At 40.5% G+C, this 26,880-nt stretch overlaps 1 protein-coding gene across 6 annotated transcripts in view; it reads left to right on the top strand.

The window, feature by feature from the left end:
* Positions 1 to 26,880, top strand: part of LOC121320437 (pyridoxal kinase-like) — a 166,738-nt gene that overhangs the window by 15,380 nt on the left and 124,478 nt on the right. For all 6 annotated transcript variants that reach the window (XR_005950842.1, XR_005950843.1, XR_005950844.1 and 3 more), the window contains exons 2-3: positions 10,019 to 10,073; positions 26,288 to 26,392. Coding sequence is in view for 2 of the 6 variants with exons in the window: in XM_041258768.1 (XP_041114702.1) it covers positions 10,019 to 10,073; positions 26,288 to 26,392 (160 nt within the window). In the remaining 4 variants the exon portion in view is untranslated. The remainder of the gene's footprint in view (positions 1 to 10,018; positions 10,074 to 26,287; positions 26,393 to 26,880) is intronic.

The following is a 26,880-nucleotide window of genomic DNA, read 5'->3' on the forward strand; positions in this document are numbered from 1 at the left end:
TCCTTGTTCACTGTATTTATGACATACCTCCTCATAGTCGTGGATACTGATAAATCAACTCCTGATCACTCATTTTATTACTATAACAGCTCAAAAAGCTTGGCAAATGTCTGCAATGTTCTTTGAGTGCTGGATATGGAAGCAGCTGTCTTGTTTGTTTATGTCTGTGTTGTTTCTCTGGTGCAGGGGCTATGTGCATTGCTTGGATCCGCCCCTTTTTTTTTTTTTTTTTTTTTTTTTTGGCATCTCTCGACTCCTATTGGTCTCACTCGGCCATTAAAAGGTTTTCTCTGCTTTTTCCAGAGAAAAAACGATTCAAGACCTGTATGATGCATGTTACTTAAACAAAAGTTGTTGTAATAAAATCTGCTACCAAATCATTGTACATAGCAACTCTATATGGTGCCTACAGCAGCCGACCGCTTCCTTTCACACTCACTATGCAACTCAGAGCTACAGCGTTGGGGGACTCAGCTTTTGGCAGCTTACAGGCAAGCCCGCAGGTTCCTGGCCAGACTACAGGGGTCGCTGGTGCATGGTGAGCTGAGGAGACCATGGCTGATCTAAGCCCCACCCCCGGGCGGCGCATGGTCACCCCCTGGGAGCTCCCATCCGGCGACGACCAGGCTATAGAGTGAGCCACTTACGAGCACTCCAGAATACATTTTCTGATACAATTATAAGTCAAATACATAGATTTACAGTGTTTCTCCGTTTCATTCTTATCTCTGCTCAAGTTGTGATATTTTGTTTCTTTGTGCTGCTATAAACTGTCTCCGCCCTTTGAAAAGTAAATGCCGGTCTCAGTGATGTCGCACACACACACACAAAAAAAAAAGTTATCTATCTATCTATCTATCTATCTATCTATCTATCTATCTATCTATCTATCTATCTATCTATCTATCTATCTATCTATCTATCTATCTATCTATCTATCTATCTATCTATCTATCTATCTATCTATCTATCTATCTATCTATCTATCTATCTATCTATCTATCTATCTATCTATCTATCTATCTATCTATCTATCTATCTATCTATCTCAGGGAGTGATATTCAATCCCTCTCCTATCCAATGATATGTGTTTCCAACCTATAAAGCAAATTATGGTGGCCAGTAAGTCAATAAATTGAAGTGCATTCATCGTGTTTACCTGAACACCCGAGGCACGGGCCTTGGTTAAAATCGTACTAATAATTATTTGTTTAAGCTCTCTTACATGTTGCTTTGCCACAAAAGAAAGTGCACTTCATTCCTTGTTGCGTTCATCATTAAAAGTCCCGCTGATCTCTAGAGCGTCTGTGCTCTTCAAAATCTTTTACTATTATTGCAGACTACAGCGACACCATACGACTCAATTCATACGAGGGGTGGGCATTTCGAGTAATTTAGTGCTCAGGTACACGAGGGTTAGAAATTGTGTACTCGAACCTAATGCCAGACAATATTTTTCTACATAGGCGGCACAAAAATTACCACTTTAGCACTAGAACCGACGCGGTTATACTCATACCTAAAACCACTGCCAGCAGTGATTATGACGGTGCATTTTAAACATCAGTATTAAAATGAAAAACAAACTGTTGAATACAAGTTTTATTCAAGCAAATCATATCAAACATCTGCACAGCCAAAACACAGTATTTAAATGAACAATTAAACATAAAATGGTTTATTTTCTAACTTGCCACATATAAAGCACTATTTCAAAAAATGAAAAAGAAATAATAAAATAAACATTTTAGTATGTTAACAGGTACATACAAAAGTGTAAAAACGAAAGTAGTTTTTAATTTAAATCAAAAGTAACGTGTATTATAGGTTACATTCAAAATAAAAACATTTAAAGACAGTAAAAATTACGGCTTTGTTGCTAGGCTTATAACTTCCTTGTTTTTGTGATCCTGCCTTTCAAACACCGTCCGGGTATTTATGAAAAGTCATAAATGGACAACCACATAACTTTCAGACATCAGCGTAATTAAAATTTGAAAACCTCAACACGTCAAAATGACTTCCGTGGCTAATGTTAAGGTGGTATATGTGAATAAAGCTCAAAGCAGGAGACAGGATTCAGGTGCTAACAAAACTACTTTATTAATAAAACAGGGTCTGTGTTTGGGTCACACCACAAAAACAATAAATCCTTCCTCCTGTCTCTGTCCTAAAAACTCACTCACTTTCTCGCTCTCTCTATTCCACACACACACAGGCTCCGGCTCTATCGGTCCCCTCACACACAGAGAAGAGAGCGGACCACTACTCTCGTGGTGGGCAGAGCAAGGACATCTAGCTGACATGGTCGCCAGCAGTGGCTCACACACACACCCACAATACCGAAACTAGTGGTATGGTTCCACCCCAGAACAATACAAATAATGTGAATGTACAGAACCAGATGAAACTAACATCTACCAACCTCAACTGACCGGGTCACTACAATATATTGAACTTACATTCATGAAGAGATATTATTACATTTTTTTCAAGTACCCGAGTAATAGATTAGTGCTTGAGTAATTATAATTATTTTGAGTACCTGAGTACTCTCACCCACCCCTAATTCATACCACCATAGCTGTTAGTTAAGTGTTTTGAATGGCTTTGAAACAGCCAAGGATTATTAGCGAAGGTGAGGCAAAGTAATAATATTGATTTAAAAATAAGTATATATCGGCTTAATAATAAGGAATAATACATTCCCTTGATAGCCCGCAGTTTAGCTAAGCCAGCTTATTAATATTCCAATTCTAAACCGTTAGTGGAAGCGGACCCACTTTATGTACATTTGAACAATTCTAAGAATAGTTCAGAGGACCCAGGTTGTGAATATTACATAATTTTAGTTAGTGTTTTGGGGGCTTGCCCTTGATAGGCACTGTAACTTACTATACATAAGTGTCTGTGATTTTTCATGGATGGCTACAGCCCTATTCATTATGGTCGTGTTTACCCGATCGCAGTCATTAAAGGGTTAAAAACGGGCTGAATAGGCAGTTCTTTATTATTCTTTATTGCCAGCTTGAAGCTCATGACTGTGTGTATATCCAGGGTGAATGAACCAAAACTGAGGATCACTGCATGTTTAACCAGGATTGTTGGGATCTAGCAGAGGGATTAAGTTAGGGGATTTGAATCTCTCCCATGTAGAGAGTTTGTGTCAGGGAGATGGTTCCTGGAGCGGGACCTCCCTATGGTCTATCGTTGTTGGTACTCTGTTGGTGGCAACCAACCACTGCAATTGCCTGTAAATTCTGCAATAAAACCTTGATGCCCAAGTGGTGATTACAACCTCAACCTGTGTTCTGTCGTCATTCAGCGGATACCCACACAAGTAACGGAACACCCCTGTTGGTGTCAGGGTGGGATCTGCTGTTTCCTGCCAAGGCAAGGCAAGACCACCCGCCAGAGAGACATTAAAATCTCAGAAAGCCAGCTTTTGTACCTCTGTACCCCCACTGGCTGAGAAACTACCCGGGGACTATCCACAGGGAGATCCTTTTGGATTTTGTGCATCTGAGTCTAGAAGTCCAGCTCAAGGGGATCTGACAGCAGTACTTGGAGCTCAAGGCTGTGAACACACAGCACACAGTTAGCTTGGGCCTGTGCACTATGGTGCTCCTCTTGCCAACTGCCCGGAGCTATACGGGGACACAGACCTAGAGTGGGTGAAGCCAGAGATTCAGAGCAAGCTGGAAGAGCTGCTGTCCCAGGAGGAGGCAGATTGCAGAGTGTTAAACGGGGACACAGACCTAGAGTGGGAGGAGCCAGAGATTCAGAGCAAGTCGGAAGAGCTGCTGTCCCAGGAGGAGGCAGATTGCAGAGTGTTAAACGGGGACACAGACCTAGAGTGGGAGGAGCCAGAGGTCCACGATGAGCATGAAGAGCTGCTGTCCCGGGAGGGTGAGCCACTGCCATGTCCAGAGCCTCCGTTGCCGCTGCTGATATCCCTGGGGTAGTTTTTTTTTGGTGGAGGAGTGGGGGCGCTATACCGCCACCCCCCACTCAATTTTTTTGGGGGGGAGAAGGGCAAACTGCAGGTAACCCTCAGCGGCCACCAGATATCAGAAGTTTTATTTTTTATTGCATTTAACTAGCTGGCTTTGTTTTCTCTTGCATGTGTCACTGGGTGCAGCACTGAATCCAGGTTGAGCTGTATTTACCTGCTGCTTTGCAGTTTTCTAATCGAAATGTTTCTGCCGAAGCACTGTGGCTAGCTTCACGATGAAATCTCTCAAACTGATATTTTCCTTGGTGCATTCCATGTACAAAGCAAAGGAATTGATGGCTGCCAGGTCCAGTACATTGTAAAATTTAGCAAATGGACACCGGTGAGAACCGGCGTATGATGGGAGCTGAGAATGAGTCTTTCTCAGCTTGCACTCGTAAATAGGGTGCGCGGTTGAGAAGTTTGCGCAAAAAGGGGAAGTTGTCGTCTTGCTTTATTCACTGTTCCAGCCAGGCAGGTTTTTTTTTTTTTTTGCCAATAATCATTTTGTATCCTTCTGCTGCAGTGTAGTGTTGAAGGTGGTGTAGGCTGCGGATCATCTCCTGTATGCTTAAAAAAGGGTGAGTGTTTGTGGGATTGTTATACAGCCTCTTGTATTGATTTTAGTTAAACTAATACTCCTCCAGTTTGAAAGCGCATGAACAATTATTTGACATAAGTGCATAACTCCAAACTATGTTCAGTTTAGCAATGCTCTGACAAAATGGGAGGACTGTCTTTAACCCTTTGCAATCCTACATCGGACCAGGTCTGACATTACAATGTTCCCTTTGCAGTCCGAGAAAACCTTTCAATGGCCGAGTGAGACGGATAGAAGCCGAAAAAAAGAGATGTATCTGAGCAGTACACACAGTCCCTGCATCACAGAGATAACACGGACACAAACAAAGAAGATAGCTGCTTCTGTATCCAGCGCTCAAAGAATATCACAGATTTGCATTATTGAGGAGTTTGGTGATAAAGCGAGTGATCAGGAGAGGATTTATCAGTATGCACGACTATGAAGATGTAATTGAAAAATACAGCAAGCAAGGGGTGGGGCTTGGCTGGAGATGCACTATTGAGTGTACTTTACTATGCAATGCCTTTTAAACCTGTTTTACTCTGAAAAAAAAAAGATTTTAAACAGCACGTGTGAAAGTCTGACAAGCGCTGAATAAATGGACCACTAAGGGTTAAAGCTTAATCTTCAGTCCTCAGCGCACCCTCCTGTTTTGTTTAATTTTCTGCTCTTTTGCCAACTGGTAGCATGACTAATGAGGTGCTGCTGATTGTGTGGAGGTCAGAAAAAACAGGATTGGAAAACCTGCAATGTTTATACAGTATCACGACCACTAAATAGCTGGTTTTGGCTTCCACTGTGTATGGTGAATAAGGAATAAAATGGTGAATAGACTGATGTGTAAATGTATACAATAATAATACCTGTTTCTTTTAAATGTCCACATATCCCTGAAGAAGAGACTTTGGAAGTGGGCATATAAAGAAACAGATGTTTTTTAAATATCAGAGGAACCCAACAAGAAGACGGTACCGACATTTTTGATTGCAAAGTGAAGTCTTAATTAGTGCAGAACAACCACTGGAAGTAGAAACACACAAGTGACACAAATGACAGGCTTGTTGTTGATTTAAACACTTGTGCTCTTTTTTTTTGGGGGGGGGGGTCAATATGATGTCATTGGTCACGCACCACAGTCTAATGATATTTTGGAGCTTTATATTTAATTGGAAATTGAGCTTAATGAAACCAAATACTGAAACGCCATCTGTGTTTTATAGTCCAAAATCTTCCCTCCCCTTAAACACTTAACTTGCATTTGTTTATGTAAATAAAGAAACAGGTCTAACTTCTTATCTGCCAGACCACAAGAAAATGTCACCCTCTCCAAGATTCAAAGGGACTTGATTAATTTATTATACTGAAAAAAGACTTCCTGAAACCAGGAATTTTAAAAGGACTGACATTTTAAGGGTTAATGGGTAACAGCAACGTCTAGTGGATGAAACAGACAGTACACTTTGGTAATAGTGTCAATGGCCTGAGATAAAAGAAACTTGATACGTCTAAAAAATATATTTATTTTGTATTAAATCTAATGAGATATAAATGTACATAGGCAATAAATATTCTTGTATGTAAAACCATAAAGTATTATAAAGTATTATAAATATTGGAGCCCTGCACATTATTAAAAAAGGGGCAAAGCCATGTTTGTATGTATGTTATTGTTATTATTATTATTATTATTATTATTATTATTATTATTATTATTATTATTATTTATTAAATATGACCGCGAAAGTCGTGTTATTGTTTGTTTGTATTTATTTAAAAACGTATTGACGGCGTAGCGGAATGTTTTGTTTTGTGTTTTGATCTGTTTGGGTAGTGTGGATGGGAAGCCCCATCCATTATTAAAAAAAAAAAACTTGTGCAGAAGGTGGCCATCTCATAAATTAATTAGGTGATAAATTTGTTGCTAATCAGGAGATGGTCACCTGCATATAAGCCTGCAGCTCGCTGCACTAGGGTGAATGTTGGAAAGGAGGAACGAGAGCAAACAAGGTGATTTAAGCAATACTAAAATGTAAACATAGGAAGGGTGAAAGCGAACTGCCCAGTCTGACCTGCGTTTGGTGTTTTTGTGTTTAAGATTTGTTTTTGTTCACATTTTTTATTTGGCTTTGTGAGCAGTGTTTTCTGTTTGAATATTTTATTTATTTTTGTTATTTAAATAAATGGCACACGCCGTGTTTGTTTTGCAGCTGCAGTACTGCCTCTGTCTCTTCCTGCTTCTGGCCTGACGTCACCACCTGGCTACCCTGTCACACGTGGTGCGAGCCGTGGGATCACCAGCGCCTTCTGGACGTAGGCTGGAATGGGTACTGCAGGTTTTTTGTGAGTGAGGAAGAAGAGGATGGAGGAAAGTGTGTGGTTCATGCACTTCACCACAGTGAGGCACTATAAGGGAGAAGGCGGTGTCCTGAGGGGAAAGGAAGGGCCACCTCTTCAAAAAAGAATGGAGCGGTAAGAAAGCTGGCTGAGGGCCCCCAGCGCCGACCTGTGGCTAAGAACAGAGGGAAGGCGTCTGCTGGGGGACAGTACCCTGGATATCCTCTTGGAGTTAATCAGGCTGAAGCCAGAAGTCCAATAGAAGGCAATCGCAAGAGGATATTCAGGGCTAATGGAAGCCTTGGAGAGGATGACCCAGATCATGGACTGGGTCTACGAGGAGCTGGAGAGAAATTACACAGACCTGGAGTGTGAGGTGCCCGAATGTCCTACGCCCAAGTGGGAGGAGCCCGATCGTCTTGCACCCAGAAGGGGGAAACCCAAGCATCCAGCACCCATGAGGGTTGAGCTGGTGCGCCGGTGCGTCCACAGCCCAAGAGGGGGGAGTTGGTACGTCCACAGCCCCAGAAGGGGAAGCACACAGGTCCAGGGCCCAAGGCCCCAGAGGAGGAGGAATGCCTGCTCTTCCCACCTCCACCAGCAGAGTGAGAGTGCCTGCAGATTCCGCCTCCACCATACACAGCAGAAGACCTGCTGTGCCCATCTCCACCAGCAGAGGGAGCATGTTTACTGTTCTCCCCACTGCAGCCGGAAGGGGAGGAGCCCCTGCCGCCTTCGCAGCCGGAAGGGGAGGAGCCCTTTGCTGCCTTTACAGGCAGAAGGGGAGGAGCAGGAGCTACCTCTGCCTCCATCACCACCATTGGGAGAAGTGGGGCTCAGAGAGGTCATTGCCTCCCGAGGGTTCGCTGCTGCCGTCGCCTCCCGAGGGTCTGCTGCCCCTATTGCCTCCCAAGGGTCTGCTGCCGAGTCCCGAGAGCTCTGCTTTGCCTGGGGTCCCTGATGGTCTTGCTTCGCCTGGAGTCGCTGAGAGCTGTGCTTCACCAAGGATCACTGCCAGCCCTTCATGGCAGCAGGGAATACTGTGGCTGGAGCCCCACAAAAGAGAGCTGCTGCCACGAAGAAGGGGGTGGAGGGGGGAGGTCAGGAGACCAGCTATGAAGAGGATAGTGTGGAAGCCCTATCCACTATTAAAAAAACTTTTGCAGAAGGTGGCCATCTCCTAAATTAATTAAGTGATTCATTTGTTGCTGATCAGGAGATGGTCATCTGCATATAAGCCTGCAGCTCGCTGCGTTAGGGTGGGTGTTGGAAAGGATGAACGAGAGCAAGCGGGGTGATGTAAGCAGTGTTTTCTGTTTTTAAATATTTTATTTATTTTTGTTATTTAAATAAACGGAGTACACCGTGTTTGTTTTGCAACTATAGTACTGCCTTTGTCTCTTCCTGCTTCTGGCCTGACGTCACCACCTGGCTACCCTGTCACAGTTTTATACAGTGTTTTGAGTGTTTGTAGTTTGTAGTAAAAATGATTTTACTACAAACACTCAAATATTTACTATGTACTGAACGTGTATTTCATGTTGAAGATTAAATAAAAATCTGTAGTTAATTCCAAGATACTTAGTTATCTTACTGTTAGAGTTTTGGTTTTTAACCATGCTTTCCTCAGTGCTTGTAAGAATGCTAATTGATGTGTGGTTTTATGGTATGTTATAAATACTAACTTATTTGAAATCCGCCAAACAGAGTTCGATGGAGGTATATTTGTTCTCTTTATCGAATTAACCAATCCTAAGAGGTTGCCAAGTGCTTCTCTGATTGGTTATCCTAAATGCATTTAAGCTTGTGTTTGTCCTATTTTCTCTGTGCTGTCTTTCGTTCAAGAGGTTCTTTGTCAATCATCCAGGACGTTCTCTCTCAACCATCCAAGACGTGATCACTTCAGGAAACATGCGTTCCTTTCATCAAAGGTACTCGCTGCCAACATCCTACGTAGAAGACTACGTCACAGCTTGAGTGAAGTACCTGTTGCTATGGAAACCATCTGATACGACCTTCCAAGCAATGTGCCTGCCTACCTGAAAGACTTCCTGCTTGCTGGTCGACATCATTAAAGCTTTGCATCTCCAAAAGAAATGTGAGCGAGATCAAGTACTTTGTTCTTGAAACTGCTGTTTCTTCACTCAAGTAATTGAGTGCACTTTCCAATATCCGTAAGAATTGGGTGCTCGTGGTCTTGTATCTCCACATGAGTGTGCAACAACTAAATTATCCTGTTCCTGCTTGCAAGATTCTGTTTTGAACTTCCTGTTGCTGACGACTCCACAAGACATCCAGCTGCAACTAGCCACTGAAATGGGATCCCTGCTGCCTGCAACACTAGGAACCTTGTCGCGTAACTATTACATAGAAACTCTACTTTTCATATTACTTCAGGTGGTGCATAAATTAAACATGTGATTCCTTATCCAAATAATGTTTGTTGAAATGTATATTAATGCAAGTTATTACATATTCTGGATTCAAAGGTTGTGTGATATGCAAATCTGACTGTTAAATCTTTCTTCTCACATTAAGCTTGTTTTATCACTAATATTTAGGAATTCGCTATTTTGTGTTGTTAGTCTGTGTTATCAATAAATTGAGGTAGTTATACTCTTAAACCAGTGTCTGCATTTGTTTTTGATCTGTTACTATGCACTGTACTAATTAATAATGAAGTATAATATTGTGTCAATGTTACATTTTCACCAGGATTGATGGATCTGAGCTCAGTGGATATTACTCTATGGAGTCCATTGTTTGTATTCCTATTGTGATTATTCCATTTGGGGGAAATAATTGGAATACAAGTTAAAACAAAATTAGTAGTTGGGATTAATTCCCTAGATAACTAAGTTAAGTAAATATCTGTTACAACAGTTCAGGGGCTATGTGCTCACATAGGGGGTCAAAGCCTTAAGTCTGTGCTCATGTGTAAACGGGTGGCTCAGATGATAAGAATCTTTAAATACGATTGACTCTAAGCCAGCTCAGGACTGAGTTGTAAGTGTAAATGCACTATAATTATTTTGAAAATCAGTTTAGTTTTGTTTAAACTGAAATCTAATGCATTGTTTTTCTTGTGTGTTTTTGTTTCTCTCAGGTTCTGGGATTTGAAGTGGACTCTGTTAACTCGGTGCAATTTTCCAACCATACAGGTACAATGACAGTCAGGTTTATTACTTTCAGGTGCCTGATGATTTGGGTCTTTGTCCAGATCGAGAAAGACGTGGTTGGAACACTGCCACGAAACTCAACCATGTTGAAACACACTAAAGACATGATTGATTAACACGAGAACGGCCAGGTTTATGCTGCTACCTAGAACCGCCAGCAGTAGTAATTTTGACAGGTACATTTTAAACAGCCTTGATATGAATGAAACACAAACTATCAGATACAACTCAGAAGTTTTATTTATGACATCATATCTAACATTTGCATAACAGAAACACTGTAGTTAAATGAAAAACAAAGGCTTTATTTTTTAAATTAGCGCATATAATGAATGACATAAAAATTAAAAAACTAATAAAATAAATATTTCAAAAGAAGATATTGTGTAAACAGGTGTAAACTGCTATATGTACATGCAAAATTGTAAAAACAAAGCATTAACATAAAAGGCTTTTTTTTCACATTTATCTTAATAAACATTTCAAAAGAAAATATTGTGTAACCTGCTGTAAACTGGTTACATGTAGGCCACATACACAATTGTAAAATCCAATTAATTATTTACAAAAAAAGAATATAACTCCATTCACATTGTGTAATGGGAATGCGCATTCATGGAAACATACTTCAAAGTAGCCCCCATATTAGCACAATTCACACAGATGTAACGCTTATCAACTTGTCGTGCGCATTTACCACATACTGCTCTTTCACAATGGGCACAGATCTCAGACGTTTTATTTTCATTGCATTTAGTTACCTGTCATTGTTTTCTGTTGCGTGTCACTTGATGCACACTGTATCCAGGTTGAGCTGCGTTTCCCTGCTGCTTTGCAGTTTTCTGATTGAAGTGTTCCACCAGGCTTTTTTTTTCTTCAACTGTTTTGCTAATTACAATGAAATAAAAAAAAAAAAAATGTCATTGGTAACATTCATCATACGGTTACAATAGCCTAAGTACCACATTGTCACCCAGTCTCTGACCAGATGCAGGGAGAGCCTCATCTTTGCACAGGTAGATGGCAGACATGCTCACGTAGACAGCCAGACGGCAGTTCTCCAAGGAATTGATAGGATTAGAGTAGAGATTTGGATAACACATATTTAGACTTCAAGAGCAATATTCTATTCAAATACATGCTGCTGTAAACTCAGCGGAGGTAGAGATAACAAACTGGCTTGTATACATATAAACAATAGCTTATTTTAGGTTATATTGACAATGAAAGCATGTATTTGTAACAAGCCGTCAAAATGACTACTTTTGGCGGTTCTAGGTAGAAGTGCTTAAAATTTTTTTATGTTTGCGTTTCTGACTTTCAAACATTATTAGGATATTTAATACATGTATTTAGGAAAAGTCAAGAACAGACAACCGCAGATCTTTAACATATGCAGAGTAATTTAAATTTTAAAAGTGAAAACCGTCAAAATGACTATGTGGCGGTTCTTGTGTTAAATGTTTGAGGAGGCAATTCTGTCTTGTCTGATTCAACCAAGAGAGAGAGAGAGAGAGAGTCTGTATTAAAACCAGTAAGGTTATATGAAGTCACAGGAAATGGGATTGTGGTCTCAGTGAGTAGTTTTTCCTGGTTTCTGTTCATTTTCAAGCTAAAACAGGATTTTCTGACAAGTTTAAGCCATAACTCTGTCAGTTTTGTCTGAAGTAGATTTATTTATTATTAACCAATTATTGCAGAAGGTACATCATTCAATTAAATTGACAAATCTTGCTGTATTCTGTATCCATGAGCAAACCAGTGTTATATTGTAGGCAGAATTGTATTGGTCATCAAATAAAAGTAGAGGAGTAATGCTAAGACATGTGTCCTCACTGGTTTGAATGTTGATTCTGGTCACATACCTTCGGAGATTCACAATGCTCACCCATCCATTCTTTAAACAAACTTTGAAAGGAAATTGCAGATATTCAGCAGACTATCTCATCTACCAATTTGCCCAATAAGTACACATTGCTAGCCATACCCCCTGTGTATTGATATTTAAAAGCAGTGTCCAGAATGGTTTGGTTTGTTACTGCCCTGGTCATCCTTGATAAGATTAGGTTGTTGGTCTTGATTTGTTCCTTTTTTTTTTTTTTCCAGCATTAAAGTGTATGTATCAGGCTTCTGAAAAATATAACACTGCTGTCCCTATAGCATGGTTAGTTCGTATTTGTGTTCATTTCCAGAACAATGTATTAATATTATATTGTTAAAGCTTTCCTATATGCCATTAAAACAGTCAACTAATATCAAGAAATGTTGTTTACAGTAGAAGTAACAGAAAAGTGAGCATTTTACTTATTTGATTAATAAGATTGATGCACATTTAGAAAAATCAAATATTTAGCTGAAAATTTGAGACTATTCTTTATCCCGGTGTTGGGATTAAAAATACATATTGTATATAGGCATCCTTGTCCTTCATTCTTTTAGAAGGCACTGCAAATTAATGTTGTGAAAGGCAGTTTTTACAACCAAGAATTGACTGTCGTCCCCCACCCCCACCCCACTATTCATAGTCGCCAGCCCCCAGGCTTTTGCCTGTCTTGTTGCTAAGCAACGGGTATGCATACTTATGATTATCTTGGTGATTCACCTGAATGTGACATCACTGTTCACACAGGAGTAATATAATCTGAGGCAAATGTCTCTGTCTCATACCGGTAGGTGTTATTAAAGGGTGTATTTTAACATAGTCTTATCTAGACTATTTATATCATTTTGTGCTTTCAGTCTTTGCATTTGATTTTTTTAAAGACTATTTTTTTCTTTCTTTCCACGGTTGTTACTTTACATAATATTTGCCGGCATGATTTCCTTTCTTTAAAAATGAAATGTATTATAAATAATACTAAAGGATAGATATATATATATCTATATATATATAATATATATATATATATATATTATATATATAGATATATATTATGTATAATTATGACTGTGGGACACACACACACATACACACTGATTTTAATCCGGGTTTCTAGCCACAAATCCAAATCGCCCGAATTTCAGAATACAAACTGCAATTTGCCCCTTGGCCACATCATGAAGTTGCTGCAAAATGATCTGTCGATCTTGGGCAGGTGTTGTGACTCTTGGTCTCCCAGTTCGTGGCCTGGCATTGACAGAGTTTGTCTGGTTATACTGTCTCGCCAGGTTTGAAAGTGCTGGCTGTGCACCCAAGATGCCTATTGCACGAAGGCGCTGCTCTCTTGACAAATGTGGCATGTTTGTTTTTTCTGTGATTTTCTTATTAAAATTCACTTTAGCAGAGTTTGTGTTGTGTGAAAGCAATAGTATTTACCTTTCGATTACACTTTTTAAAATAAAAAAACCTAGGGGAAATAGTATGCTTATAGACAGTAAAATGCATACATTTAAAATATTTATATTGATTTTTACATCAACGCGAACAGTGATTCAAGCCTTGATCCTATAAAATCAGTAAACATCACAGCGAAGTGTTTGTCAGTAAGCATGTCATTACACCTACATCGCTGCGGTGCTGCAATCCTGAGAAACAATTAAAAAAAAAAAAAAAAAAAGTTTTACAGCTTGTGACAGGCTGGCGAGTGGTGACGTCAGGCCAGATGCAGGAACAAAAACAAACAAGATACTGCAGTTCAAAAAGATGCACTGTACTCCGTTTTATTTAAACACAAAAATAAATAAAAGGCTTTAACAGAAACTGTTCACAGAGTACAGAAAATAAAAGGGGTAAGCAAAAATAATCACAGACACCAAACAAACCGGTCAGGCTGGGCACTCACCACTGATCCTACAAGGTAAGTTTAGTTTCAGTTTCCGTTTTGTTTTGCTCCTCTCCTACTCTTACCCGTACACCCACCAGAGTGCAGAGAGCTACAGGTTTATATACAGGTGACCATCTCCTGATTTAGCAACAAATTACTCACTTAATTTGGGAGATGGCCACCAGGTTTTTAATCATTCCTAGCAGAGGACAAGTTTACAAACCTCGCCTCTGCCAGAACACGTTTTAAAATAAAACAATAACAAAAACACACTGCACTTCGCTGTCATATATAAAAGCAATAAATAATAAATAAACAAACCCAAAATAACACAGGGGCGGAGGGGGAGACCTCATTCTAAAAATAAACACATTTTTAAATCATAATACAAAACTACATTTTAGATCAGGGCTTTGCCCTGCCCCCTTTTTTTTGCCAACCACACACTTGTTCCCAATGGCCATCTCCCCCCTCAGTCTCAATGTCCCGGAAGAGGGGAGCAAGGTGTCCATGGTGGCGGCCTGGTGGGAGGTCCTTTACCCCCAATCTTTCATGGCTGGTAGCTCCCTTTTTTGGGGCTCCATCCACAGTTTCTCCTGCCCTGGAAGTGCGGCTGGGGGAGCTGGTTTCCTGACCAACCCCCCCCCCCCCCCCTCCTTCATGGCCAGCAGCTCCTCTTTGTGGGGCTCTGGCCACCGTACTTCCTGTCGCGAAAGCGCGGCTGGGGGAGATGGTCTCCTGACCTCCCCCCCCCCCCCCTTCTTCGTGGCCGGCAGTATTTCCTGCTGCCTGGCAGGACTGGCAGCGACCCCAGGCGAAGCAAAGCAGGCAGCATCCCCAGATGAAGCAGAGCAGGCAGCTTCCCCAGATGAAGCAGAGCAGGCAGCGTCCCCAGGCGAAGCAGAGCAGGCAGCGTCCCTAGGCGAAGGAGAACAGGCAGCGACCCCAGGCGAAGCAGAGCAGGCAGCGACCCCAGGCTGTGTGTACTCAAAGTGGTTTAATTTACCAAATCAAATGGTTTAACTTGTAGATAATTTCCCTCAGGTATATAAAGACTTTCAAGCTGCAACTCACAGTGATCCAACAAAGCAACCATGAAGACTAAGGAGCTTTCAAAACAAGTCAGGGATAAAGTGGTAGAGAGGCACAGAGCAGGAGAAGGGTACAAGAAAATTTCAAAGGCGCTGATTATCCCTCTCAGCACAGTGAAGTCCATCATTAAGATGTGGAAGATGCATCATACCACCCAGACACTACCCAGATCAGGTCACCCTCCCAAACTGAGCAGCCGGGCAAGCAGGATGTCACTCTGAAGCCAACAATGACCTTGAGAGATCTGCAAAGTTCTGTGTCTGAGATGGGAGTCAGTGTTCACACATCAACAATAAGCCGGTCCCTACACAAAGCTGGCCTGTATGGACGGTTGGCAAGAAAGAAGCCATTACTCAAAAAGCCTCATCTTAAAGCACATATGGAGTTTGCGAAAAAGAAGCAACAAAAAAAAAACATGTAGATGATACTGCAGACATGTGGAAAAAGGTTTTGTGGTCAGACGAGACAAAAATTTAACTTTTCGGTCTAAATTCCAAGCGTTAAGTCTGGCGCAAGCCCAACACTGCACATCACCCAGTCAACACCATCCCAACTGTCAAGCATGGTGGTGGCAGCATCATGTTATGGGGACTGACTGGGAAGCTTGTCAGGATAGAGGGGAGAATGGATGGTGCAAAGTACAGGCGAATCCTTGAGGAAAACCTGTTTGAGTCAGCCAGGACTCTGAAACTGGAGAGGAAATTCACATTTCAGCAGGACAATGACCCGAAGCACAAAGCCAAAGCCACACTTGAGTGGTTGAACAAGAAGAGAATTAATGTTCTTGAGTGGCCCAGTCAAAGTCTTGACTTGAATCCAATCGAAAATTTATGGTGAGACTTGAAGATTGCAGTCCATCAACGATCCCCAACAAACTTATCAGAACTGGAGCAATTTTCCTGTGAAGAATGGGCAAAAATGTCACCATCCTACTGTGCAAAGCTAGTAGAGACCTATCCAAAAAGACTCATAGCAGTAATTGCTGCAAAAGGTGCTTCTGCCAAGTACTTAAGGAGACTTATGAACTGACTAATTACTGTGAATATTGAAGGAGGAGTTCCTTGTCACAAGTCAATTGGTGATATATATATACCAACTGACATCTGGATATATATGGCGGTTGGGAAAAACATGTCGGGCCATATCACTCCCATTTTTTTTTTTGGTTTTTTTGCTACGAACGTTATTTAATTTTGCAAAAAAAAAAAATGCAAAACAATCAATTAAAAAAAATATGGAGGTTTTGGTAAATTTAATTTGTAAATAGACAAATGTAAGTAGGAAAATGTCAGCATTTATCTGAAAAAAAATAGTAAAGGGTAGACATACATTGTATCCACTAATGAAAACTCCTTGTAAATTTGATGAATCGCACTTCTCTCAATGCGCATGAAAGTCTGACTTACAGAGTGTAATAATATAGTTTCAGAGAACTACACAAATCGATTTTTCTCTATCTTTAGTTTAACACGAACTAACCCTAACTTTTTTGGGAGACATGTTCGACGGTACAAGTTGACAGCAACTGTAACCCTGGAGGATGTGCCTCTCCTACAGGTGAGCACATCTCCCACGGTTAACGCACTCTGCCAATTCTCCTTGAGCAACAGGACGAAGAATGAGACCATCCTTGACCAACTAGATTGCAACTCCTTGTCTAAGCCGGTACTCTCCCGCCTAGAGGATACTGCGGCTCCTACGCAGGCCGGCCTCCCTGCGGTCGAGTAGGTCTTGAGGTGACGAGTGGACAGAAGAGAGACGGAGCGAAGAGGGTACGATGAGGATAAACGAGGTGAGTGCTGACCGAGGCTTAGTAGTAAGTGTGGGTCAAGTTCTGAGAAGATGAGTTCAAGATGGCTACTGACCTGGTCTGACGTGGGCTGATGAGGTCTGGGAGTAGAAAGGGTTGTGGGGGGGGGGTTCACCTCGTCCAGGCCTCGGTACTCTCACTAGAAGACTGGCTGTACCTCCTCTATGCTCCCCTGCCTCCAGAGCTCCGCTCCTTCTCCACCCTCGCCTCCGCAGTGGTGGAACGACCTTCCTACGGATGTCAGGACTGCCCAGTCCCTGACCACCTTCCAGCACCTCCTCAAGCCACACCTCTTCAGACAACACCTGTAAAACTCAACTCTCCCCTTTTGGACAATATAGCACTCTGCCTTTAATGCACTTTAACTTGCACTTATCTGCTTGCACTTTTACTGTATTTAATCCTGCACTTAACCCAATCTGTAGTATTTTGTATTTCACTTGCACTCGTATCTAACCCTGATGTAACTATCAACACTGTTATCTGCTCTTGAACTGCCCTGATATCAAATCATACTGTGTTTTGTATTTGCTCTTATTAGGACTGAAATCATTGTATTTTGTATCTTGCTCTTAATTGTACTGTAATTCTTTATGTATTTTTTGTAAATCACCCTGGGTGAGGACATTCTTTAGAAATAATAATAATAATAATAATAATAATAATAATAATAATAATAATAATAATAATAATAATAATAATGGATGCTCTGGATTGTTGTTCTTTTTGCCTGGAAAACCAAAAGCAATCACAGTCATAATGATAACACTCTAGCCTAAATTTAATACAATTTAAGCATGATATGGGGACCCACCATATTATAGTGGTTATATTGCGGTAAATACTTCATAGTAAATTATTACCTTGAGATATTAACATGTGGTTAAAATCAGTAATTAAATTTAATATAAAAACTATTAATCCTAGCTTGGTGTTTGGTTGAAACAGAGTTGAGGCGCTATCCCAATGGCCCCCTCCAGAATTTAAAAAAAAAAAAAAAAAAAAAAACATGCGGAAGTGACTCACCCCCTCACCCCCGCTGCCGCTGACTGTGTGCTTGCCTACTGTCAAGTGAGCTACCTACAGGCAAACTCTCAAAAGAACAGTTCTGCTTCACAATGTTCACTTGCAGTGTTTACCTAAATATTCTCTTTAACCAAGCTTAATCACAAGGAAATGCTTACTTTATAGTTTAAAAATAACTATAAAAATTTGGAAGCATAATATATAAGTGTGCAGGTACTAGGTTTGTTTATCTTTTAAAATCTTTCTATCCTGCACCTTGAAAAACTCTGGATGTGCGTATGTTTTCTCTTTGTTTACTAGCCGCCCCCATTTCATTTCTCAGAGCATCCATTTCTCAAGGAAGAAATAAACAGTGGTTATTGTTGCTGCCACCACCACACTGTTTATAAACGTTTGTTTGTGAGTTTGGCAGGTCAGCTAATAACATAATCCTGTAAGCTGCTAGATAATAGATTGATACTGTGTGTGTGTGTGTGTTTGTGCATATACAGTGATCGTCCAAAGTTTACAAACCCTAGTTTATGGAAGTGTGACACCTTACGATTAATGTTGAATACATGTATATAGTGCATTCCTATAAACACTCCTATTTATAAATATATGTAGATGGTATATTCTTAAAATCGCCCTATTACGTTTTTTAATATAAAAAAAAAAAAAGTTTTAAAACAACAAACTGTCAGTTCAGCTTGTTACAGTTACGTACTGCTTTGTTTGTGTTGTGCTCTTGTAGCCCCGAATAAATATATTTTCAAAGAAACAAGAAATCCCTCTAATCAATCTGCAATTTATTGAGACAGACCCTGCATTCCAAAATACCTTACCTAAACTCTGTGTTCAGTATCTCTCCATTGAAAGTACCATACATTCCAAATATTCTAACAATATTAAAATGGACTTCAAATTTCCTTACCACCCTGAACTCAAAAACCCAAAATACCACTCCCAGTTTCTTTAATTTGTAACAGAAAAAAATATATTTTAAAAGAATAATCAGTTCTAACACAAAAACTATTACAAAATTCCTTACGCAATATTTTGTATTGTTATTAAAAAAAAATACCGGTATATCGTGGCACTGCAACAAAGCATCACCGCAATGTATTCTGTACTGAGTGGGCTCCACAAATGGTGCCTGTAATTGAGTACTGCTCTGAATCATGGCATTGACTGTCCTATCCTTTATATAGTCCTAGCCCAATCCTGGTTCTCCTGTGGAGGAGTAATCATATATATATATATATATATATATATATATATATATATATATATATATATATATATATATATATATATATATAAATGTGACTACCCTTATCATCAATTCTTCTAGGTATACTTACACGCAGTTTTTGAAGGAACTTGGCAGGTAGGTTGGCCCAAACATCGTGGAGAACTAACCCCAGTTCTTCTGTGGATTTAGGCAGCCTCAGTTGCTTCTCTCTCTTCATGTAATCCCAGACAGACCCGATGATGTTGAGATCAGGGCTCTGTGGGGGCCATACCGTCACTTCCTGGACTCCTTGTTCTTCTTTACGCTGAAGATAGTTCTTAATGACTTTCGCTGTATGTTTGGGGTCGTTGTCATGCTGCAGAATAAATTTGGGGCCAATCAGATGCCTCCCTGATGGTATTGCATGATGGATAAGTATCTGCCTGTACTTCTCAGCATTGAGGAGACCATTAATTCTGACCAAATCTCCAACTGTTTTTGAAGCTGACACCCTGGGATCCTTCAAGAAGCTGCTTGATGAGATTCTGGGATCAATAAGCTACTAACAACCAAATGAGCAAGATGGGCCGAATGGCCTCTTCTCGTTTGTAACCTTTCTTATGTTTATGTTTCTAACTCCATTTGCAGAAATGCAGCCCCAAACTGCCTTCTGTTACAGCCAAATATTTCAAATTTTGACTCATCAGTCCAGAGCACCTGCTGCAATTTTTCTGCACCCCAGTTCCTGTGTTTTCGTGCATAGTTGAGTCGCTTGGCCTTGTTTCCACGTCGGAGGTATGGCTTTTTGGCCGCAAGTCTTCTATGAAGGCCACGTCTGACCAGGCTTCTCCGGACAGTAGATGGGTTTACCAGGGTCCCACTGTTTTCTGACAATTCTGAGCTGATGGCACTACTGGACATCTTCCGATTGCGAAGGGAAGTAAGCATGATGTGTTTTTCATTTGCTGCAGCAAGTTTCCTTGGCTGACCACTGCGTCTACGGTCCTCAGCTTTGCCCTTTTCTTTGTGCTTTTTCAAAAGAGCTTAGACAGCACATCTGGAAATCCCTGTCTGCCTTGAAATTTCTGCCTGGGAGAGACCTTGCTGATGCAGTATAACTACCTTGTGTCTTGTTGCTGTGCTCAGTCTTGCCATGGTGTATGACTTTTGACAGAAAACTGTCTTCAGCAACCTCACCTTGTTAGCTGAGTTTGGCTGTTCCTCAGCCAGCTTTATTCCTCCTACACAGCTGTTTCTGTTTCAGTTAATGATTGTGTTTCAACCTACATATTGAATTGATGATCATTAGCACCTGTTTGGTATAATTGTTTAATCATACACCTGACTATATGCCTACAAAATCCCTGACTTAGTGCAAGTGTACCTAGAAGAATTGATGCTGTTTTGAAGGCAAAGGGTGGTCACATCAAATATGGATTTGATGTAGGTTTTACTTCTGTTCACTCAATTTGCATTTAGTTAATTGATAAATATAATGTATTAACATGTCTATTTTTGAAAACATTCTTACTTTATAGCATTTTTTCACACCTGCCTAAAACTTAAAACTGACAACATGCCCCACATGCCATCCAGTTCCTATCTAGTTTTAAATAACTTTAGCATAACTGAGGCAGAAGTGTTAAAGGGACTAGGAGCTCTTAAAATAAACAAATCCCCTGGGCCGGATGAGATCCTCCCAGTAGCACTCAAAGAAATGAAAGAAGTAATTTACAAACCGCTAACCAAGATCATGCAGCAGTCTCTTGACACAGGGGTGGTACCGACAGACTGGAAAATTGCAAACGTAATACCGATCCACAAAAAGGGAAACAAAACTGAACCAGGTAACTACAGACCAGTAAGCCTGACTTCTATTATATGCAAACTTATGGAAACTATAATAAGATCCAAAATGGAAAATTACCTATATGGTAACAGGATACTGGGAGACAGTCAACATGGTTTTAGGAAAGGGAGATCGTGCCTAACTAACTTGCTTGATTTTTTTGAGGATGCAACATCGATAATGGATAATTGCAAAGCATATGACATGGTTTATTTAGATTTCCAGAAAGCTTTTGACAAAGTCCCGCACAAAAGATTAATTCTCAAACTGAACGCAGTTGGGATTCAAGGAAACACATGTACATGGATTAGGGAGTGGTTAACCTGTAGAAAACAGAAAGTACTGATTAGAGGAAAAACCTCAGAATGGAGTGTGGTAACCAGCGGTGTACCACAGGGATCAGTATTAGGTCCTCTGCTATTCCTAATCTACATTAATGATTTAGATTCTGGTATAGTAAGCAAACTTGTTAAATTTGCAGACGACACAAAAGTAGGAGGAGTGGCAAACACTGTTGCAGCAGCAAAGGTCATTCAAAATGATCTAGACAAGATTCAGAACTGGGCAGACACATGGCAAATGACATTTAATAGAGAAAAGTGTAAGATACTGCACGCAGGAAATAAAAATGTACATTATAAATATCATATGGGAGATATTGAAATTGGAGAAGGAATCTATGAAAAAGACCTAGGAGTTTTTGTTGACTCAGAAATGTCTTCGTCTAGACAATGTGGGGAAGCTATAAAAAAGGCTAACAAGATGCTCGGATACATTGTGAAAAGTGTTGAATTTAAATCAAGGGAAGTAATGTTAAAACTGTACAATGCATTAGTAAGACCTCATCTTGAATATTGTGTTCAGTTCTGGTCACCTCGCTATAAAAAAGATATTGCTGCTCTAGAAAGAGTGCAAAGAAGAGCGACCAAAATTATTCCGGGCTTAAAAGGCATGTCATATGCAGACAGGCTAAAAGAATTGAATCTGTTCAGTCTTGAACAAAGAAGACTACGTGGCAACCTAATTCAAGCATTCAAAATTCTAAAAGGTATAGACAGTGTCGACCCAAGGGACTTTTTCAGCCTGAAAAAAGAAACAATGACCAGGGGTCACAAATGGAGTTTAGAAAAAGGGGCATTCAGAACAGAAAATAGGAGACACTTTTTTACACAGAGAATTGTGAGGGTCTGGAATCAACTCCCCAGTAATGTTGTTGAAGCTGACACCCTGGGATCCTTCAAGAAGCTGCTTGATGAGATTTTGGGATCAATAAGCTACTAACAACCAAACGAGCAAGATGGGCCGAATGGCCTCCTCTCGTTTGTAAACTTTCTTATGTTCTTATGTTACTATATATGTATAAAGTGCCTATAGAAAGTCTACACCCCCTTGAACTTTTTTCACATTTTGTTGTGTCAGTGCCTCAGAGTTTCATACATTTAATGAGTATTTTTTTCCACTTATCTACACACCATACTCCACACTTTAAGGGGAAAACCGTTTTTATTGAGAAAAAAAAATTATATATTAAAAATACAAAACTGAAAGATTATTGGAACATAATTGGATAAGTCTCCACCCCCTGAGTTAGTACTTGGTGGAAGCACCTTTGGCAGCAATTACAGCTGTGAGTCACAGCGCTGATGGACAGCATCAGTGCTGTGTCGGGCTTTCTTGAGTAATGGCTTTCTTCTTACCATCCTACCATACAGGCTAGATTTGTGGAGTGCTTGGGATGTTGTTGTCATATGCACACTTTCACCAGTCTTGGCCATTAAAGCCTATAGCTCTTGCAAAGTTGCCATTGGCCTCTTGGTAGTTTCTCTGATCAGTCTCCTTCTTGCTCGGTCATCCAGTTTGGAGGGACGGTCTAATCCTCAAAGGGATATTCAAGGCCTTTGACATTTTTTTTATACCCATCCCCTGATCTGTGCCTTTCAACAACTTGATCCCGGAGTTCTTTTGAAAGTGCCTTGGTGCTCATGGTTAAGTCTTTGCTTTGAAATACAGTACCCAGCAGAGGGAACCTACAGGAACTGCAAAATTGATCCTGAAATCATGTGAATCACTACAGTTTAACACAGGTGGAGGCCACTTCATTTGGTGTGTGATTTTGAAGGCGATTGGTTACACCTGAGCTAATTTAGGATTGCTATTACAAGGGGGGTGGACACTTATCCAACGAAGCTATTTCAGTTTTTAGTTTTAATTAATTTTCTACAAATTTCTAGAATGTGTTTTTCACTTGGAAGTTGTGGGGTAGGATGTGTAGATAAAGGAAAAAAAAAAAAAAAAAAAAACTATTTAAATGCATTTTAGTTCCAGGCTATAAGGCAACAAAAGGTGAAAATTTTGAAATGGGGTGTAGACTTTCTGTAGGCACTGTATATATATATATATATATATATATATATATATATATATATATATATATATATATATATATACACACACACACACACACACACACACACACACACACACACACTCTGGTGTGTGGCTTTATTCAAAAGTCTCTGGTTTGAAAATACATTGTCACTTGTACCGCTTTACTCAAGCGCGATTATTAGTCTTGCTTTCTTTTGTTCTTGGGCTATTCAGCACTAGCTGCTTGACTTGTTCAGCAGCTCTCCACGCTTCCAAGTCGAGACACTCGCTAGTGTTAAATGCTGTTTATTTAGCTACACTGCGTGGTTGTGCTGACGACCAGCCCCAGTGCCTTATGACACTTTAATAAGCAACTGGTCAGCATTACTTTATCGAAGGCTACTAGTAAAGAACTACTCTGACAACACCCCAATTGGTACCGAGACCGATCAACGATTCAGTTCTAAGAAACTTTGTTCGGTACCGATCAGCCACCAAACACGTCCTGCACGGACATTGGGTGATTGCAATCTGGTTCCAAGCCGGTACCAGTATATAAAAAAGACTTTCTGAGAATTCTCTTTATTCCAGTACATCTCTGCATGTGCTTCAGTGTGACTTTCATCAGCCAGACACCTCTGTTGTACCGTGTTTACTTCACAAAATGCAGCGAGTATTGTATATAACTTAATATACACACACTTCAAATATTTCCGTATTTTCTGAACTGCTGTTCTAGATACGGCTCTCTACACCATGCCTGTGTTTTACCCATGTGCTTTATGCAAGAGCAATATTCCAGCAGAGGATTAGCTTGAGTATAGAACCTGCAAAAGAGGCTTTAAGGGACTAGGGCTTGTTTGGCTCCTATGCCCTGTATTCAGTGAGGACACTGGAAAGCAAGCTTCCCCGCCTACATAAGGAGTGTTCTGCATCTCTTACACTGCACAGCATCCTAAGCCATCCCCATCGCCCCCTGCAAAGCAGATGGCAGCATCCCCTTCCCGGAGAACCTCTTTGAGGGCGGAAGCGACGCTCTTGGGACAGGAGCCAAACAAGGAACCTGTCTTCATCGTGTTCCTCCTCTTCCTCCTCTGTGTCAGAGGTTTCTTCCTCCCCCCCTCCCTCGAAAAAGGAGCAAATGGAGTCACTGCAAGTCCTCTATGGGTATAGACCAGGTTCATAGCCAAATGAATAAGCTCTGTACGGTCATGTCTCATCAGCAGACCCACTTGTCAGAGACCTTCAAGGTCCCACTTCCCACCACTGGCGTTGCTACTGCTGTGCTCGGAGAAAATCAGACAAGAACAGGTTTTGGTGCTCCTGGTAGCCCCAAATTATTGGCCCAGGAGAGCCTGGGTCAGCACTGGTCCAGATTCTGGACGGCCAGCTTTGGGAGCTGCCTGTGCATCTCGACCTGCTCAGACTCTGGTGGCTGCAATTATCAAGCTCGGTCTCTCAGATGAAGTTATTGCAACCCTCCAGAATGGTAGGGTAGCTTCTAGCCGTTACCAGTACAGGTTTAAATGGGGCGTTTTCCAGACTTGATGTCTGTCCCGTGGGCTGGACCCCATACTGGCATTTTGTGATTTTGGGACTTGCCTGTTTTACATCAAAATTGCAATATGTTTCTTTTTAGGTAACCATGGCAAATTATATATTGTTTTTTTTTTTTTTTTTTTGCCAGACTCTGGAGTTTTTTTGTGGTTTACTTGGTCATGTGATCACAAAATCCAGCTATTATTGTAAACAAAATGCTACTTTTTTTATAAAATGTATTATATCTTGTGACAAAGTGCCCGCCCCTGTGTATATTATCTGTTATATGTTGCGTGTGGTGTGTTAAATGTTGGTGTATAGGCATTGGTACACAGGATATCAATGGGTCTGTGCAACACGAGTGTTTAAAATGTATATTTGTATTTAGGCACGAGGATTGCACAAAAGTGAAAAAAAGTAAAAAGTAATAATATGTGAGCACGGGGAATTGCACTTTATTAATTCACATGCAGTTGTACTGAGACTCCAGTTGAGTGATTGATTAGCAATCGAGTCTTGGTACAGCTGCATAAAAGCTGCATGTTTTCACCCACTCGGGGTTGTGTGTTCGGTGAGTGGAGAACGGGATAAGAGACGGAGGTAGTAATTGTGATAAGAATAGTAGTTAAATATCTGCTCACCGTGTTTGTCTGTATAGTCCGTTTTGTTTGTCTTTTTATTTTGGCTACCAGTGCCGTGTGCTGTTTTTGTTACAACCTTTTTATTTTCTGTTCTGTTTATTTATTAAATGCTGAGCGAAAGCATTCGCTCAGCTCCACCAAACTCCACCTCTCTCTCTATCTGTTTATTTTCCTGTTTCTGGTCTGATGCCACCCACTCCGGCCGTCTTTGTGACATACCTGCATCACATTTAGTCCCTAAAATGCTTGGTGTAAGAATATAGAAACTTTTAAGCTGCTGGATGTGCCTGTGCCTGTGCCTATGTGTACATTTTTTCATTGGTTTTGGGGGGGTTTAATTGCTCTAGACAGACACCAGGCAACTTTGACTTTTCCACTTCGAAATATGCAGCCCATGGACCACAGCACCCACCCCAATTGTATGTGCCCAGTATGCCAGTAAATGAGATACCCTGGCATAAGTATACATTTTTTTAAAACTGCTCAAAATAAGGATTTTAGAAATGGGTATCATGACCTTGTATGTCAATAGTGTTTTACCCATAATCCTTCTGCAGGGGGCGGGGTCTCTGAGCCTGACGCAGAGGGGGCTCTATCAAGTAGCTTTGACATATGACGGGTAAATCAGGCTACACAGAGGTATATTCCAATCGGTAATGGATAACATTTCTATGTCGGGGAACCAGGATTATGATATATAATTTAAAGTTTGTGTATGTCATACCTTGTAGTGTTGCCTTAGATTATTACAGTTTCAATTGGTAACATTTGTGGATATTGTTATTGGAAACCTACCTACATTTTTATGATGCTTATCTGCATGTGGAATTCTGTCCTTGGTTGGAATATGTTACATTGTTCTTAACGACAAATCGATTTTTCCCCCTTTTCCCAGGTTATGCACACTGGAAAGGGCAGGTTTTGACAGCGGATGAGCTCCATGTTCTCTATCAGGGTCTTAAACTTAACAATGTGAACCAGTACGACTATGTATTAACAGGTAAGTAATTTCAATGCCACCGCACCTACAACTGCTAATATCGCCATTAACCATTTAAGTTTCCAACTTCATATTTTCAGTGCTGTGGTCCTAGAAGATCACATTGAATAAATGAGTCTGAGGTGCTAACTGTAGCATATTTATTTATTTCATCAGAATATTACACTTGTAGGATTTCATCCCTGGTTTTCTCTCTCAATAGTTTTATAATGTACACCCAGCTGTTAAGGTGCATTGAATCACTAATAAAGTAATGGTTTATTTACACTGAACTGCCTACTGCAGAATGATAGGTGGCAACTGGTTAAATGATCTGCTTAAATACATTAAGTCCTTTACAGCCAAGCATTTTTGTCATAGATGTCACAAAGCATTTTATGACCGTTTTTACCACACTGTCTTTAAAGTGCTGTTAAAATAAATTATTTTTTATTTCCAGACCCTTACCAAATATTAACCCTAACAAAAATGTTTTTGCAACTAGTCAT

Source organism: Polyodon spathula, chromosome 9 (genome assembly GCF_017654505.1).
Source record: "Polyodon spathula isolate WHYD16114869_AA chromosome 9, ASM1765450v1, whole genome shotgun sequence".
NCBI classification, from domain to species: domain Eukaryota; kingdom Metazoa; phylum Chordata; class Actinopteri; order Acipenseriformes; family Polyodontidae; genus Polyodon; species Polyodon spathula.